Source organism: Cajanus cajan, chromosome 1, assembly GCF_000230855.2.
Source record: "Cajanus cajan strain Asha chromosome 1, NIPB_CcT2T_4, whole genome shotgun sequence".
In the NCBI taxonomy this organism is placed as follows: Eukaryota; Viridiplantae; Streptophyta; class Magnoliopsida; order Fabales; family Fabaceae; genus Cajanus; species Cajanus cajan.
In genome coordinates, this window is record NC_138517.1 from 34,728,034 (window position 1) to 34,745,134 (window position 17,101).

The 17,101-nt window shown below is 32.4% G+C and overlaps 2 protein-coding genes across 2 annotated transcripts; both read right to left on the bottom strand.

Annotated features, from left to right (window-relative positions):
- Window positions 1–2,076: 2,076 nt before the first annotated feature.
- On the bottom strand, window positions 2,077–5,105 carry LOC145949551 (uncharacterized). The gene is made up of 2 exons (XM_083059671.1): window positions 2,433–5,105; window positions 2,077–2,348 (listed from the first exon to the last, which is right to left on the bottom strand). The coding sequence occupies exons 1-2, from the start codon at window positions 2,617–2,619 to the stop codon at window positions 2,197–2,199; spliced, it is 339 nt and encodes a 112-aa protein (XP_082915797.1). The 5' UTR covers window positions 2,620–5,105; the 3' UTR covers window positions 2,077–2,196.
- A 7,319-nt stretch (window positions 5,106–12,424) lies between these two features.
- LOC109803643 (glycerophosphocholine acyltransferase 1) lies at window positions 12,425–16,554 on the bottom strand. Its single transcript, XM_020365313.3, has 8 exons — window positions 16,313–16,554; window positions 15,971–16,039; window positions 15,805–15,862; window positions 15,589–15,689; window positions 14,755–14,850; window positions 14,574–14,667; window positions 13,209–13,446; window positions 12,425–13,043 (listed from the first exon to the last, which is right to left on the bottom strand). The coding sequence occupies exons 1-8, from the start codon at window positions 16,394–16,396 to the stop codon at window positions 12,758–12,760; spliced, it is 1,026 nt and encodes a 341-aa protein (XP_020220902.1). The 5' UTR covers window positions 16,397–16,554; the 3' UTR covers window positions 12,425–12,757.
- Between the last annotated feature and the right edge of the window lie 547 nt (window positions 16,555–17,101).

Consider the following 17,101-nt stretch of genomic DNA (forward strand, 5'->3'; position numbering starts at 1 on the left):
TTCAAACAAGACCTTGACTCTTACCCTAATGTCACCACTAGTCATGAAGTAGAGATTTTAGAACAAGTTGGTTCTACAACAAATGAATCTCAACTTCAAGATGTAGTGAAGAAGGAGTGTGCTACATTTAGTTTCACTTCTTATGCTACTTTCTTGGAGGTGCCCCAGGAAGAAAGCTTTCCTATCTTTAGGACCCTTCTACTTTAGTTGTTCTAATAAAGCACCCAAATTTTGGAATATATTGTTTGATAGATATATCTTGTCATATTGCATATTCTGTTTTTTGTTCTTAAGGGAAGTACATATGAACTTAATTTACCTCTTTCCCTACAAGACAAAAATAGTTTATGAGTTTTCAAGATTTTCCAAGATATTTTATATACCAAACAATATGATTCAAAATTGTTTAGGACGTTATCTAGTTTTTTTTTCTTTATATTTTAGGAAAAGCCTAGGTCACCATTTAGGGTACATTAGGCAAGATGTTGTAGTTTTTAAGAATCATTCTTTTCATTGTCTTAGTCATAGTGTCACTACATTTTTAGGATTTCATTCTAGGTTATACTTAGAAGAGGATCCTATTTCTAATTTTAGGGAGTCTCATTTTAATAGTTTAGTTTTCTTTGCTAGGATAGTTAGAAGGATTCCTCTTAGGATCCACATTCCATTTTCTTCCTATGAACATGTCACCTCTTATACATGGTATGTTGTGTATGTAGGTGATAATTCTTATTCCATGCATCCTCGTGATTTGAGGACAAATCCTTTACAAGAGGGAGAGGATGATGGAATCATGCTTAGGAAGGCAAGAGGTGACATATTGAAGGAGCCAAGAGGAGTGGGCTAGACATGGAGGATTGGGCCAGTCAAGGCCCAATGCCCCCGATGGGCTTGAAAGACCCAAGTTGAGCTTCACATGGGCCATATCTTATTTTAGCTATTTTTCTATGTCTTGTATATATCATGTTAGTATAGGTTTCCCATCAAACTTAAGATAGAAGGAGTGGAAGATATCATATCCTATAACAAATATCTACAAAGACTACACAAGTGGATTCAAGAGACAAAGTACAAAGTCATGACTTCAAAGATAAGTCATATTACCATTTTATTTAATTTATGGTATTATAATGTATGCAATTATGATCCTCTTATGTTATCAAAGGAGTTTTGCCCTATAGGTTCTTTCTTTTAGCTATGATCATATTTTTCTTTGATTATCTTAGTATATTATGTTAATATCATGGTAGTTGAATCGAGATACAAATAATATATTAGAAAGCTTATTTTTTGAATTGTGAATCGTGTATCATGAATCATAAGATTCATGATCAATAAAAACATAGTGTATATATGTGCATACAAGATATATAAAAGCACTCTAAGCACATTTTAACATAAAAAAAATAGGAAAAAAGAAATCATACATAAATATATACTCCCTCCGTTTTTTTTTCATAGTCGTTTAAGGTTTTGCACGGGACTTAAGGAAATTATTGATATTTTAGTTTTCAAAAATATATATTACTTACTTTCCTATTTTACCCTTTATTTTTTTTGCATTTTTGAGACTGTTGAACTGCAATCTACTCTATTAATTATTAATGCATTGATTACACGTGAACTGTAACCTACTGTATTTAATTATACCTGTCCTTTTTTTTTTGTTTTTTTATAGTATTTTGTTGGGAACATATTGCTTTTATAAATGCATATTAACTTTATATGGGTAGTTGGAGAAAAAATAGGTAGACATTAAAAATAAATACACACATTGTTCAGTAAACATGTATTAATTATCAAGGGTAAAAATGGAGAAAAAAAATTAATAAGTCATTGATTTTAGTAAAATGACAATGAAAAGAAAACAACAAATTCTGACAAAACGACTATGAAAAAAAAATGGAGGGAGTATATAAGCTTCAAAACAAACAAAGATACAATTATACAAATAATAACAATCCCAAGGCCAAAAGAAATAATTGCACAGTTCAAAAACAAAGCCTAAAAAAAATCATTGTTGTTGCTAAATAAATGCATATACCAGTGATTGTTTGTTACTCTAATTCAACAATATAGCCACCCAAAAAAATATTAGTGTTCTTGTTGCATAAACTCATCAACAAGTGGTGTTGCTACCACACAAATTCAGTCATACAACCTCAAAAAGTAAATACAAAATGTCCTTATCCAAGATCATTCATCATCCCCAACCCCAAGATCTATATCACTCAAGTCATCTTCATCTTCTAATATCAAAAGTTCTTCTTCTTCATTATCTTCAATTTCATCCTCATCTTCTATTATTGATTTTCCCTTACCAATCTTGACATTCAAGTTTCTTGGACCTATGTAATCAAAAGAAAATAATAAGGTCTAGTTCTAATTCTAACTTCCAAGTTCTAAACTAACTTTTAAATACAAATAATTACCTCTCTTTCTTTTCTTCTTTGGAGCTCCCTCGTAAACACCAAAGCACTCATGTACATCCATCCATGAAGCATCAATAGGCAAGCAAGGATTCTCCTTTTCGGTGATCCACTCGTCATCAGATTCAATATCTGACAAGCTTATGAGATCATAGGTATCTGCATTCTTTTCTCTACTATTTCGCCTCATCTCAAGTTGAAGATTATATTTGACATATACAAGTGTATTTAATCTTTGTTGCTCCTATTGATTTCTTCTCTTAGTATACATTTGGTCAAATGTACTCCAATTCATCTCACATCTCCTGGCACTACATGTAAGACTCTAAATCCTCATGGCCACATTTTATAACTCTTTACCTCTTCCACCATGACTCTCCCACCAAAGAGCTACAAAAAAAGTGTATTTAGTTTACAAATCTAGTTATTATTAATTATTATGTATTATCTTTATGATATTTATAAAGAGTAAAAATTAAAGGGATACCCGGTTGTTTCTTATTTCTAATAGCTATTTTCATGTCCATTTCAAAAATCTCCTTAGCTCCCTTTAAACTTTTCAAGTTGTTGATCCATTATAACTCCTATCCTTGTATCCAAAACCATTCTTTGAAAGGTTTCATATAAACCAATTAACACTTCATTATCCAGATTGAAGTTCTTGTCATAATGATACCCAACCAAGTAAGAAACAAATAAGCTACTAGGCACAAAGAAAATAGTAGTTCTTAAAATGACAATTAATTTTAAATAATTTACCTAGGATTGAGATAATAGGCAGCTGCATGAAAAGGCTTATGAAGTTGTAGATTCCACCTAGTGTCAATAATCTTTCATACTTTTCTATACCTTGACTTTTGCATTTGAAAATCTTGAGCAAAATTTCTCTTTAGCCTATCCATTGCTTCATAAATATATGGTGATGCTGGCTTTGAATTACCATCAACAAGCCTTAACACTTACAATTAGAATCACACACTTTAAGCAATATGTAATTGATCTCCAATATCTATCATCACCCAACATTAAGTTCATGTTGTTTAATGCAATTTAGTGTAAGATAAGAAGTTGCAAATCTTGTCACAGCTGGTCTTGCTAATTCCCTTCCATTTAAATATTGTCTACACAAATTAAGGACCCATGTATGCCTATATATGTAGGTAGTAATCTTCTTTGCATTAGCAATGATATTATAGAATACCGAAAACTCTTCAATGTCCTCAATGATTAGATCAAGGCAATGGGCTACACATGGGGACCAAAATAGTTTGGTTCTCTTCTCCATTAACATTTGTCCAGCTCCCACAGCATTAGAAGCCCTATTTATCATAACTCAGACTACATGCTCCTCCCTATTTCTTCAACAATGTTATCTAAAAATTCAAACATTTTTCCCCATCCTTTATCATATCACTAGCATCAATAGGTTTCAAAAAAATAGTCCCACTTGGACCATTAATAAGAAAATTAGTGAGTTACTTTCCTTTCCTATTTGTCCAACCATCACACATTAAGGTGCATCCCTATTTCTCCCAATCACTTTTATATTTCTCTAAGCTTTTTTGGATGTTGTCAATGACTTTCTTCAAAAAAAAGAAACTCTCACCTCATGATAAGTTGGTGGCTTCAAACCTCTTCCATATTCTCCCTTCAATATTTGAATAAAAAGAGGGCTCCTTACCAAATTAAATGGTAATGCATTACCATAAATGCATTTACAAATATCTTGAATTACAAATTCCCTATCTTTACAAACTTCATTCATTGTATTTTGTTTGAAAACCTTAGATGTCCTTTTTTTTCCTTTTACTGTCCCATTCTTTACGTCCAAGTAATCCTCCTTCTTTTTATCTTTAGTTTCCAAGAGCTTGACAAATATTTCCTTCACATCATTAGCAACACTTGTGCAAGTAATCACATTTTCCTTTTTTTCTAGCAAGATGATGTTTCATCATTGAAATACGACCCTAACAAACACGAAAACAATACTTGAAGTCTGTTTGAGGGGATACTATCATAATAGTTTCAAGTGATATCAAGCTCTCTTTTTGAATTAATGATCCATTTTTTAATGGCCTACCAAGTACCAACAAACAAAAACTTAGACAACGCATGTGTTGGTTATTGAGGGAACAACAACAAAAAAAATATAGAACAAGTGAAGGGAAAGGACCAATAGGTTGTAGAGGAAACAACAAAGAAAAAAATAGAGAACAAGTGAAAGGATAGGACTAGCAAGTTATAGAGGGAATAACAAAGAAAAAAAGAGTAAGTGAAGGAATGGCACCACACAACATGAAGGAAAGCCCTTACCCTTGGAACCACATTGAACAAGAACTCGGACGAAACAAATATACCACGAAAAGTGAAACCCACTAAGCAAGTCATGTAGAGGGATATCATTGACATTTCCTTTCTCATTTTTGCTTTTTCAAAAAAAGGCTAAAACCCTATTTTGGTCCCTTATAATCTTTTTTTTTTTCAATGTAGTCCCACTTTTATTTTTGGTCTCAATTTGGTCCCAAACTAATTAATTGGTTTCAATTTAGTCCCAAATTAATTAATTGGTTTCAATGTGGGACTTTCGTCCAAATTATTTAAACGGAGTTAAACTTTTGGGCACGTGAATGCCACGTAGATGCATACGTGGATGCCACGTGGATGTCATTTTTTTTTTAAAATACCTGGACCCAGAACGGCCCGTTCTGAAACCAGAACGGGCCGTTCTGATCGCACTCTTCGTGTGTTAATTTTGCAACTGAAACGGGTCGTTCCAGATGCAAAAATTAACACACCACTAGTGCAGCAAAACGGACCGTTCTGAAAATAGAACAAGCCGTTCTGGTTTCAGAACGGGCCGTTCTGGATTCAGAACGGCCCGTTCCAAAACTGAGAATAGAATATTCTTTGTTTAATTGTGTTTTTGATTGCTCAAGTATTATAATTATGCAATTTTGATCCCTAAGATTTTAATTGAGTAATTTCAGTACTTAAAAGATTTTAATTGTATAATTTTAGCCTCACAATTTTTAATTGAACAATTTTAATCTCTCAAATATCATAATTGTGCAATTTTAGTCTTTCTTATTAAAAATTTAATAATTTTAAAATTTTAATATATATATATATATATAATGTTTTAAAACTATATAATTATTTGCTTATTTAAATTACCGTATATTATAATTTTTTTTAATGTATCAAATGATATATATTTATTATTAATTTTTAATGGGAGAAACTAAAATCGTACTATTATGATATTCGAGGGACTAAAATTGTTCAATTAAAAATTGAAGGACCAAAATCGCGAATTGCAATTCTTTAAGGACTAAAATTACCCAATTAAAATCTTGTGAATCAAAACTACACATTTGTAATACTTGAGAGATAAAAAATGCAATTAAACCAATATTCTTTATTAATTTTACTAAAAAATATAATAATTTTGAAAAATATTTTTTTATAGTAAAAATTTTAAAATTACTTATTTTTATAAAATACAATTATCTTATAAATAGAGTAATAATTTTTTCTTTTTCTCTTTCTGTTTGAAGAAATATTTAAGTATCACTTTATAATTTTTTGCAACTTATTTAAAATTAGAGGAATAAAATGATAAAAATTAATAAGATAAACATAATAAAATAAAATATAAAAAAAATATTAATATATTTATTTTATTAAATATAACAACATAATTAAAATATAATTAATAATATATTTTATAAAATTATTAATATTTTATATATAAAAAATAAATAAACCGGAACGGCCCGTTCTGAAACCGGAACGGCCCGTTCTGAAACCGGAACGGGCCGTTCTGGTGGCACTTTTGGTGTGTTAATTTTGCACCTGAAACGGGTCGTTCGGATGCAAATTAACACACCAAAAGTGCAACCAGAACGGCCCGTTCCGGTTTCAGAATGGGCCGTTCTGGGTCCAGGTATTTTCAAAAAAATGTCATCCACGTGGCATCCACGTGGCATCCACGTATGCATCTACGTGGCATTCACGTGCCCAAAAGTTAACTCCGTTTAAATAATTTGGACGGAAGTCCCACATTGAAATCAATTAACTAATTTGGGACTAAATTGAAACCAATTAATTAGTTTGGGACCAAATTGAGACAAAAAATAAAAGTGAGACTACATTGAAACAAAAAAAGATTATAAGGGACCAAAATAGGTATTTAACCTAAAAAAAAACCATTTTTTAAGGTTTTCAAAACAGGATCGTGCATGACTTAGGCCCAATTTTGAACGTGATTCGCTATTCCCAAAATCGTAACATCTCAGAATCGATCGTGTCGTATCGTACAATACAAATCACGAGACATCCGGTAGTTACTACCACGGTTATGGTGTTGTAGGTTCTCATTATACAACAATTATACTGGATCAGTACAGTGTACTGAGACGACAAATATGGCACAGACACATTCTAGACGTAAGTTAATAATGTTGATGTTAGTGATATTGATCTTTTGATGGTAGTTTTCTGGCTTAATATGTACATCTTTTGTGAATGTAGTAAACACATGTGAACGTAATAAATGAGAACTATTGGAGAAAGTTGAAAAAGGAAATATAGGAATAGAGTAGTTAGTAGTTTGTTGTTCTATTATTTGATATTTCTGTTATTTGGCTTTTGTTAGGATTGATTATTTTGTTAGGAGTCTAAGCTCTTCTATATATAAAAATTGTATCTGTACATATGCCTACATATCAATACAAGAAGTAATTCCTTTCACTTTCTCTTCCACATATTCTTTTATGGTATCAGAGCTCTCCTTGTGAGAGCTTTGCCAGTATTTCCGCATTCACTTCTCTGACCACCATGGCTGAAGAAGAAATAATTCAAGGTCAACCAACCAAAAACCATAATGAAGGCACCAACAATAATGTTGATCCATCCTCAAATCCCTATTACAAGGAGAGAATCCAAGTGCTATTATTGTCACTCCAAGTCTCAATGGGACAAATTACCACACATGGTACAGAGACATGAAGAGGGCTCTTCAATCAAAGAATAAATTCAAGTTTGTAGATGGAAGTATCAAGAACCCAGGACCTTCACATCATCTTTATGATTCTTGTGTCAGATGTAATACCACTGCTTTTGGGTGGATTACAAGAACCTTGTCACAAGAAATAGCTCAAAGCATAATCTATTTTGAGAATGCGCAAGATTTATGAGAAGATCTCAAGAAAGGGTAACTATTTAGAATCTCTGACCTTCTTCAAGAAATCCATTCCATTAAGCAAGGTGATAGATCTGTGTCTGCATACCACACTAAATTAAAGACTCTATGGGAGGAATTGAAAGCTCTTAGAGAAACACCTTCTTGCACATGCAATGTTAAATGCATTTGCAAATTTGCCAACACTGCAAAAAGGAATAAAGAAGTTGGATATGTTATTTTCTTTCTCAAAGGTCTTAATGACCAGTACAACACAGTAAGGAGTCATATTTTAATGATGGAACCCCTTCCTTCTATAAGTAAGGCCTTTTCTCATGCTCTCCAACAAGAAACGCAATTAACCAATCCAATCATCCAAAAATCAATAGTTCTTGCAACCACCAATGATACTGCTAACAACTGGAAAGAAAATTTTGCTGGAAGAGGTGGAGGATTTGCTAGCAGAAGTAGAGGTAAATCCTTTGGTCAAGGCAACACATCCAATTCCAACAAGGTTTGCACCTTTTATGGTAAATAAAATCACACTATAGACACTTGCTATTTTAAGCATGGTTTTCCACCAAATTTTAAGTTCAAGAATAAAAACATGCAATCTGTTGTTAATATTTCGGTACAAGCAAGACACCTGAAATGCAAAATGTGAGTTCTAATAATGATTACAAAGATCCACCTGTTAATATGATCCAAGAGCAGTTTAATGTACTTCTTAATATGATCAAGAGAGTCAATCTACAACCTCACGAGCCTACTATTAACCAACTGACTCATAAAGATAATGATGAAACAATTCTTCAGTTTACTCATCAACAGCAACACAACACAAGTAATCCTCTCCTACCCAGTGTTTGGATTCTGGACATTGGGGCAACTGAACATGTGTGCAGCTCTTTGAGTTATCTTGTGTATCCTATTCCAATTCTGTTTGTAATTCAACTTTTGTTTCTAAGACTCAAAATAAGAATCCCTTTGATTTGTGGCATTTTAGACTTGGTCATCCATCTTACCAAGTTCTAAAAATTGTGAAGGAACATTCTCCTTATGTTGAGTTCAATGACAATATTGTTTGTGATTACTGTCACCTTGCTAAACAATCTAGACTGTCTTTTCCTACTAGTAATTCTAAATCATCTTCTTGTTTTGAACTAGTTCACATAGATATTTGGGGACCTATTGGTGTTACTTCTGTTCATGGACATAGATTTTTCCTTACTGTTGTGGATGATTTCTCTAGACATACTTGGACTTTTCTTATGAAATCCAAAGCTGAAACCAGAAAAATTATTCATGATTTTGTTGCTTTAACTAAAACACAATTTTCTCATGCATGATTTTTATGCTCAACATGGGATCTTACATCAAACTTCTAGCATAGAAACTCCACAACAAAATTTTGTTGTGGAAAGAAAACATAGGCACATATTAAATGTTACTAGATCTCTACTTTTTCACTCTAATTTACCTAAAGTTTTTTGGAACTATGTTGTTAGCTATGTTGTGTATCTTATTAACAGGTTACCCTCTCCTGTTTTAAACAATTGTTCTCCCTTTCAAATGCTCTATGACCAATTACCTACCTTATTGAATCTAAAGGTATTTGGTTGTCTTTGTTTTGCTGGTACATTATTCCAAAACAGAAATAAACTTGATCGTAGAGCCTCTAAAAGTATTTTTCTAGGCATCAAGCATGGTACTAAAAGTTATCTTGTGATGGATATATGTACTAGAAACATTTCTATATCCAGGAATGTTTTGTTTTATGAAGATGTTTTCCCTTTTCATAACAAAGTTTATGATTCTAATCTTGATCATGATATGACTAACAATAACAGCTTTGATTTCTTATTTGCTGACAATCATGTTTCCACACATAATACCAACATTGATGCTATTACTAATGATAATAATAACCACATAAACCATCATGATGAGTCTCAAGTTTCATCAGAGTGCAGCTCACCTGATGCTGCTCCTACAACTATCAGAAGATCAACTCGAACCAGATATCCACCTGCTTATCTCACAAACTATCATTGTAATTTGTTAACTGGTCATGACAGTTCTATCTCTAAAGATGTCAGGTATCCTTTTCACAATGTTCTCTCTTATAGTAATCTTTCTCCTAAACATTCACATTTTTCTCTTACTGTCTCCTCCCTAATTGAACCCAAGAACTATTCAGAAGCCATTAAATCTAAACATTGGATTAAGGCTATGCAAAATGAACTTGATGTTTTGCATCAAAATGGGACTTGGTCATTGGTTAATTTACCTGCTGGTAAGGTTCCTATTGGCTCTAAATGGGTCTATAAAACAAAATATAAATATGATGGCTATTGAAAGATATAAAGCTCATTTGGTGGCAAAGGGATACAACCAAATTGAAAGATTAGATTATTTTGACACTTTTGTTCCCGTTGCCAAGATAACTATTGTGAGAATACTCCTTGCTATCGCTTCTTGCCAAAATTGGGAACTTCATCAACTTGATATAAATAATGTCTTCCTTCATGAGAATTTAATGAAGAAGTATATATGCAAATCCCACAAGGCTTATCTTGTCCCAAGCCTAATCTTGTATGCAAATTACACAAATCCTTGTATGGTTTAAAGCAAGCTAGCAGGCAATGGTTTGCCAAATTATCTAATTTTCTTCAAACCATGAATTACAAACAATCTCCTAATGATTACTCTCTCTTTACTAAGCATATTAATAATCATTTTACTGTGATTCTTATTTATGTTGATGATTTAATCATTGGTGGTACTGATTCATCTAAAATTACCTCCATAAAAGATATTTTAGATACTCAATTTAAGATCAAAGACCTTGGTCACCTCAAGTACTTTCTTGGTTTAGAAGTGGCCCGATCACACCTCGGCATTCATCTTTCTCAATGAAAGTATGCATTAGATTTACTTTCTGATGTTGGTTTTCTTGCAGTTAAGCCCACTCCAGCTCCTATGGTGAAAACCAACAAACTTTCACAATCAGATGGTACTCCTTATGCTGATCCTGCTGGTTACAGAAGGCTTGTTGGCAAGCTTTTATATCTCATAACAACTAGACCAGATATTTCATTTGCTGTGCAACAATTAAGTCAACAAATTTCTTCTCCTTCCACTTCTCATTACATGGCAATTACACGTGTTCTTCGCTATCTCAAAGGAAATCCTGGTCAAGGTCTCTTCTACCATGTGCAGTCTTCATTACAACTGAAAGCTTTTAATGACTCAGATTGGGGTTCTTGCCCAACTTCTCGCCGTTCTGTTTCTGTTACTGCATTTTTCTTGGAGATTCACTAATTTCATGAAAATGCAAGAAGCAGTCCACCATCTCTAGGTCTTCATCCGAAGCTGAATACCGTGCTTTAGCCAACACAGTTTGTGAGATTCAATTACTTACTTATCTTCTCCATGAATTTGTAATTTCTTTCACTTCCCCTGCTCTCTTGTATTGTGACAATCAATCTAACAGACATATTGCTACTAACCCTATTTTCCATGAGCGCACCAAACACATCGAGCTTGACTGTCACATAGTTCGGGAAAAGCTTCAAGCAAAATTGTTTCATTTACTACCCATTCGCTCTACGAAACCCCTTGAACCTACTTCTTTTAACTATCTTCTTTCCAAGCTGGGAGTTCTGAATATATACTCTCCAGCTTGCGGGGGTATTGGAGAAAGTTAAAAAAGAAAATATAGGAATAGAGTAGTTAGTAATTTGTTGTTCTATTATTTGATATTTCTGTTATTTGACTTTTGTTAGGATTGATTGTTTTGTTAAGAGTCTAAGCTCTTCTATAAATAAAAATTGTATGTATGCATATGCGTACATATCAATACAAGAAGTAATTCCTTTCACTTTTTCTTCCACATATTCTTTTAAGAACATCTAAACATGACAGTGATGATGCCTAAGGACTCGAACAATGGAATCAGCACAGCAGTTCCATCCTATTAAATGATGGTTCTGGATATGGTGTAAAGTATAAAGTTCAGAGAAAAAGAATTCAAAATTTCACAGGATGTCTCAGTCATTTAGCTGCAACTTTTGTTCTCAACACTTTCAACATGGGTGCTTCATTCTCTTTTTAGTGGATGACATTAAAAGCTCGAAGACAAAGAGAACCGGGCTTTTTCTTTATAGGCATGTAGTCTGAGTTTTGTCTTGTGTGTAGCATATTTCACCAACCCAGACTTGTAGTATTAGTTTGTAACAGCAGGGGCTTTTGTCAAATAGGCATCTCATAGTTGATTTCACATGGTATCGTAGGCGAAGGCTAGTGTTGATCACTGGTTAAGGAAACTCGTAGTGTTTTACAAGTGTTATAGGTGAGCTTAATTAGTTAATAACTTTTGATGCATTATACAAGGCATTATTTATTATTTGTTGGTGCAATTTGTATTTAATTGGTTTAATATTCCCCTTTTTATGTTCCCTTCTTTATTTTGTATGGCCGAGTTATAATGAAAAGTGACTCGGTGCAATACAGATGACATATCATTTATTTGAGTTCCATTCATTCATTAATTCATATATTTATTTATTCAAGTTTTAACTATATATTCAAATACACCATGTGTTAAGCTAAGGAGGATTAACAATTAGGAAGAATACAATTTTCTTGCCATAAGTTATGAAATTTGCTACTTAAATTTACTCTCAAAAATAACTTTTTGACCTCTCCCACGTTGATGCCGCCTTGATGATGGATCTGATAATTTCATTTGCACATTTTTAAGCAACTTCTGTAAGTGACAGACACAAATATGTGGTAGGGACATTACAAGTCATAAGAATAGTGCTAAAATTCATTACTCCTAGTCTCAATGCTCAAGCTCACTGAAATTAGATATCATACTTTTCAAGACTTGGTTTCACAAAGTGTCCATTGAATAAATGCAAATGGATATGAAAGGACAAAAGGAACATGCGTATTCCACTTCATTTGCATTTTATGAACCATGGACTGGCAACACTATGGGGTCATCTTAAAATACACAACAAGACTAGTGTGGTATGACTACATGGATAATTAATTCATATCATGAAATCAAGATGTCTCTTGAATTGTTGAACTACCTACCATTTTCCATCACCATCTATCACTTATCTTTTTGAATTTAAGCAGGCTTTACCTCTGATTTCTTTTTCTCCTTGAGAATTACCTGCCTGGGCATTACATCTATTAGAAAGCTTCCCCCATTCCACACTGATGCAGAAATCTTCAGTATTTGGAAAACTACAGACAACTCATAAGACAAGAATATTGGAACAGTCAGTGCTGTGGTTGCCAAAGTAAATATGCCTTGAAGAACAATGTACATTAACAAGCGATTCTGATCCCCAAGTATGCCACTTAAGCGCCACCACACATTGTTTGCTTTCTGAGCTTTTTTAGAGAGTTCCCTATGAAACAGTTGAGTTAATAAAATGAAAATGTCAAAGAATGATCTATTACCACCTCTAATAGCACCCCTCCAAAAAAAGGTCTAACAACACATATTATGCTGAACTGAGAGAAGAATATGAACTGCAAAAAAGGGTGTAAGAGAATAGGAACTCATTAGTTACCTGTAGGAAGTCATGACTTCAGGATCTCTTAAAAATCGTTGTCGACGCAAGACGTTGACAATGAGGAAGTACAGAACCTGCCACAAAGTGTAAGCTGCTAAAGGAACCAGAAACAGCCACATCCATAGATAGGATTTATCTTCAATATAAGGCCATGTAGCTTTTCCAGCAGTTCCCTCTGGTCGCATGGCTTCAAAGGTTGCAGGATTCCACCATCGAATTGTAAAGAAAACCAATCCTGGAAAAAAAATGCATTTAAAGCTTAGTAAAAACCAAAATGGATGCAGTATGAAAATAAAGTTGACACGTCTATCACAATCCAATTGTGTAGTTTCTCTAATATTAAGATATCTAATTAGAAGTTCAAGTTGTCTTGCAAATAAACAAATATTAAATCTCATTTTCAAGAATATTGGAACAATCAGTGCTGTGGATATTATTTTATGAAGGCTCATAAATGTTTTTAGTCTAATAGAGATATTAAATAATACAAGCATAGGTCAAGAAATGAAGACATTTGAAATAGATACAAGAAACAGAAGATATAGGACTTAGGTGAATTACTGCTGTAGTAGAGATTAACAATAAGAAATGGAAAAGCCTAAGCAAGGGGGTAGCAGGACTACAATTCTGTTGCATGAACAGAAGTATAAAATAATATAGTGTTACACATAACCCTGAGAATATCAGAGATTAGATCCAAAATATTTATCTGTTTTGATTTGTTATAGATGATCCTAGATGATATCAATTAAAGATCCTTCATATTGTTTTTGCACAAATACAAATTCCTTGATAAGCATCGCTATATTCTGGCATTTGTAGCCTTTTATTATTTTTCCTTATAAAATTTACATGAATTGAGCTCTACACAAATGACCCCCTTTAAAATTAAATTTTCTGGCGTGGAAACCTCATTTTTCTATTATATTGCTGGAAAACCTTGAAAAAGTTTTTACAACTGAATTTCTTATTTCCATGTCTAGCATGAAGCTCTTGTATACTAATGCTACTTCAAACTTTGTCATTTTACATGAGGAACTATCTAGGCACAGAAAAACTAGTTGATTTAAACCAACAACAATGTGCAATACTATTCCATAAACTTTTGAACTTTGAATAGAAAAATCGTGAAGATAATAGAATTTGAACACAAAGCAAGTAAAATACATTTTATCAGATAGTTCCTGTCATAAATTGTTATTGTGCACAACAACACATTCTCCCAATATAATTTTTTGTAATAATGACTATGGAAAGCATAAGTGATAAAGTCTACAATGATCATAGCAGAAGAGTAAAGTTGTCCAAAATTTTATTATATTGTTGAACAAGAGAAAACTGAAAAATTAAGGTCCAACATACCAGGTAAAAGATGGATAAGAACACTGACAATTTTGTCAACTGAACTGAAAACCAAGCTGCAACGCCAAACAATCAAAGCCCACGCTAATGGACCCTGCAACAGTTCTTGAATAAGTCATAAAGTTGATAAATGAACCATTCTTTTACCAGGATATCAAATTATCTAGGGTAACATGCTTACCTCAGCAAAGGAAAAGCAAACCAGGAAAAGCTTTTCATTCCTTGGATAAAAAAGAAGGTAAACCAAGAAGATTGTATTGGCATAATAGCAAAAATCCTGAAATGATGAACAATCACTTAACTACCTTGTTTTCATTATATGTTTCTACTGAAGCAACACATAAAATTAATGACTACATCCTTATGATAATAACAGCATTGAGACACTACTCGTAACGATTTTAATTAGCAAGGGAATTGAAACAATGATTAAATTCACAAAGCTATCTTCATATGATTATGTAGCCACGAGCCTCATACACCATCAACTAACAGAATGCACTCTTTAACAGAACAGTTTAACCACATCTCTGAATTTGACAGTTACACATTATTGCTTGTGAATTGTGATCCCTTCTCAAAAAAAGCCTATGGACGCTACAAAAAGACTAAAATAAAGCAAACTGCCAATGAAACCTGTACTCGTTAAAAACTTGTATATGATTCCAAAAGCACGTAATGGTTACATAGATGCACAATAACTTACAAGTACACATCCACTATGATCCCTGAATATGTAAGGTGTTGGCATACTAGTTCCAAAAACTAAGAAATTGTAAAATTAGGCCCTAAAAGTTCAAGTCAATAATCACATTAGTCCAAAACTTAAAAATAAAAAAATGTATTACAGTAATTGGTTAAATTCAAGGACTTACTTAATATTTTAATATTCTAAAAACTAGTTTTAAGGTTTTTTAGTTTCATGGACTAACATAAAAGTGTCTTTTAAATTCGGGAATCAAAGTGAATGTTTACTTATAAACTTAATAAACAGAATTTGAGATATCATATTTACCAGGAGATAGTAATGCCATTTCTTGAACCTATAATATATCCAACGGAGAGGAACAAAGACCACGTAGAACACACAATATACTAAGGGGATGTCTTGTGGCCCTGGTAAAAGTAGGTAATAAAAAAATGAAAAACAGTAAAGACGGCAACGAATCTGCCACAAAAGAGAAAAGAAAACAGAAAAACCAATGTTTTGTATCAGTCTGAATCAACTTACTTGCCCCTAAGAGGAAGAAAAACCCACCAAAGCCAAGAACCCCCAAAAGATGAGTCACCTGTTATAGAAAGAAAAAAAAAATGAAACTCGAAGCTTGTTCCATATTAACATAAAAAATGAACACATAACTAAAAAAAACATGAATCAGAAAGCAGAATAGACACACCTTGTTGATGAACCTTTCATGCTCTTCAGCTTGTTTGGCTATCTTAACGGCTTGTTTGGACAGTACCTCCTTCATTTTAGCCAAAACAAAAACAAACCCATATCATAAAATCATAAAACAGATTCAGCCATGCATGGAAATCAAATTGAAAAGAAAAAAAAAATTATTACGTCAATCAAATACAACTTTTGTGCATGCTTTTAAATTTAGAATAGAAGTCGATCACTTTATTACATCGACTACCAAAGTAAAATTTCAAAAATCCAATTCAAGAACACCAAAAACATGCATCTAATCTAAGTTTTATACCTAAAAAATGAATATGGATTGAAGGCAACATACCTTGGACCTATCCCTTAACCTATGCTTGGTCTTTGTAGAGGATTTGATATATGTGAAGTCTTCATGATCTTCATTGTCAGACATATTCAAATGTGTTCGATTCAGACAAAGAAGGTGATGAAATGTGCAGAAATGAAATATGGCTTCTCTGTTCTGTTGTCCAATCCAAACTATATATGTCTTTCTAATTTTGATTCGTGTTAGAAAGATAATATCTTCTGAAACAAACAACTTTATCTATTACTGGTGGAATTCAATTGAAAATGTACTAATTAATACTATATATAAAAAGAACTTGAAGTAATTAATACTATAAAAAAAACTATTTCCTTTTACTTAATTATTATGAATCATATTGGAAAATGTTAATTTTTATAACAATTATTTAAAAAATTACATTTAAATTTTTAAGAAAAATTAATTTTCCACATAGTCAAAAATACTCGATCAATATACATCATGATTCATGATTAAAGAAAAACAATTTTGATTGGTTAACACTTAAGGTAGAGGATTACTGGTAATTGTAATATAATTAATGAATAGAAAATATGTATATAAATTAAAAATTATGCTATTTGTAACCCAATAGCCTTATTGAATCCAATCCAAATTTGATTAAGTTAAATTGCATCAGATTAATTGAGAAACATTTTATACAACTAACTCAAACTTATCTGATTTCAATTAATTACATCATTTGTATATATATTGAATAAATTTTGATAGATTTAGTAAATTTAATAATTCATTTATATATAAATTTTAATAATACAACCATTTAAATAC

Bases quoted from the DNA above. Each gene is read 5' to 3' on its own strand.
- LOC145949551 (XM_083059671.1), bottom strand. From the start codon at position 2,619: ATGAGGCGAAATAGTAGAGAAAAGAATGCAGATACCTATGATCTCATA. The intron at 2,349-2,432 runs GTAATTATTTGT...TTGATTACATAG, and splicing joins AAAGAAGAAAAGAAAGAGAG to GTCCAAGAAACTTGAATGTC.
- LOC109803643 (XM_020365313.3), bottom strand. From the start codon at position 16,396: ATGTCTGACAATGAAGATCATGAAGACTTCACATATATCAAATCCTCT. The intron at 14,851-15,588 runs GTAAATATGATA...TCATCATTTCAG, and splicing joins AATGGCATTACTATCTCCTG to GATTTTTGCTATTATGCCAA. The intron at 13,044-13,208 runs GTAACTAATGAG...ACTGTTTCATAG, and splicing joins GAAGTCATGACTTCCTACAG to GGAACTCTCTAAAAAAGCTC.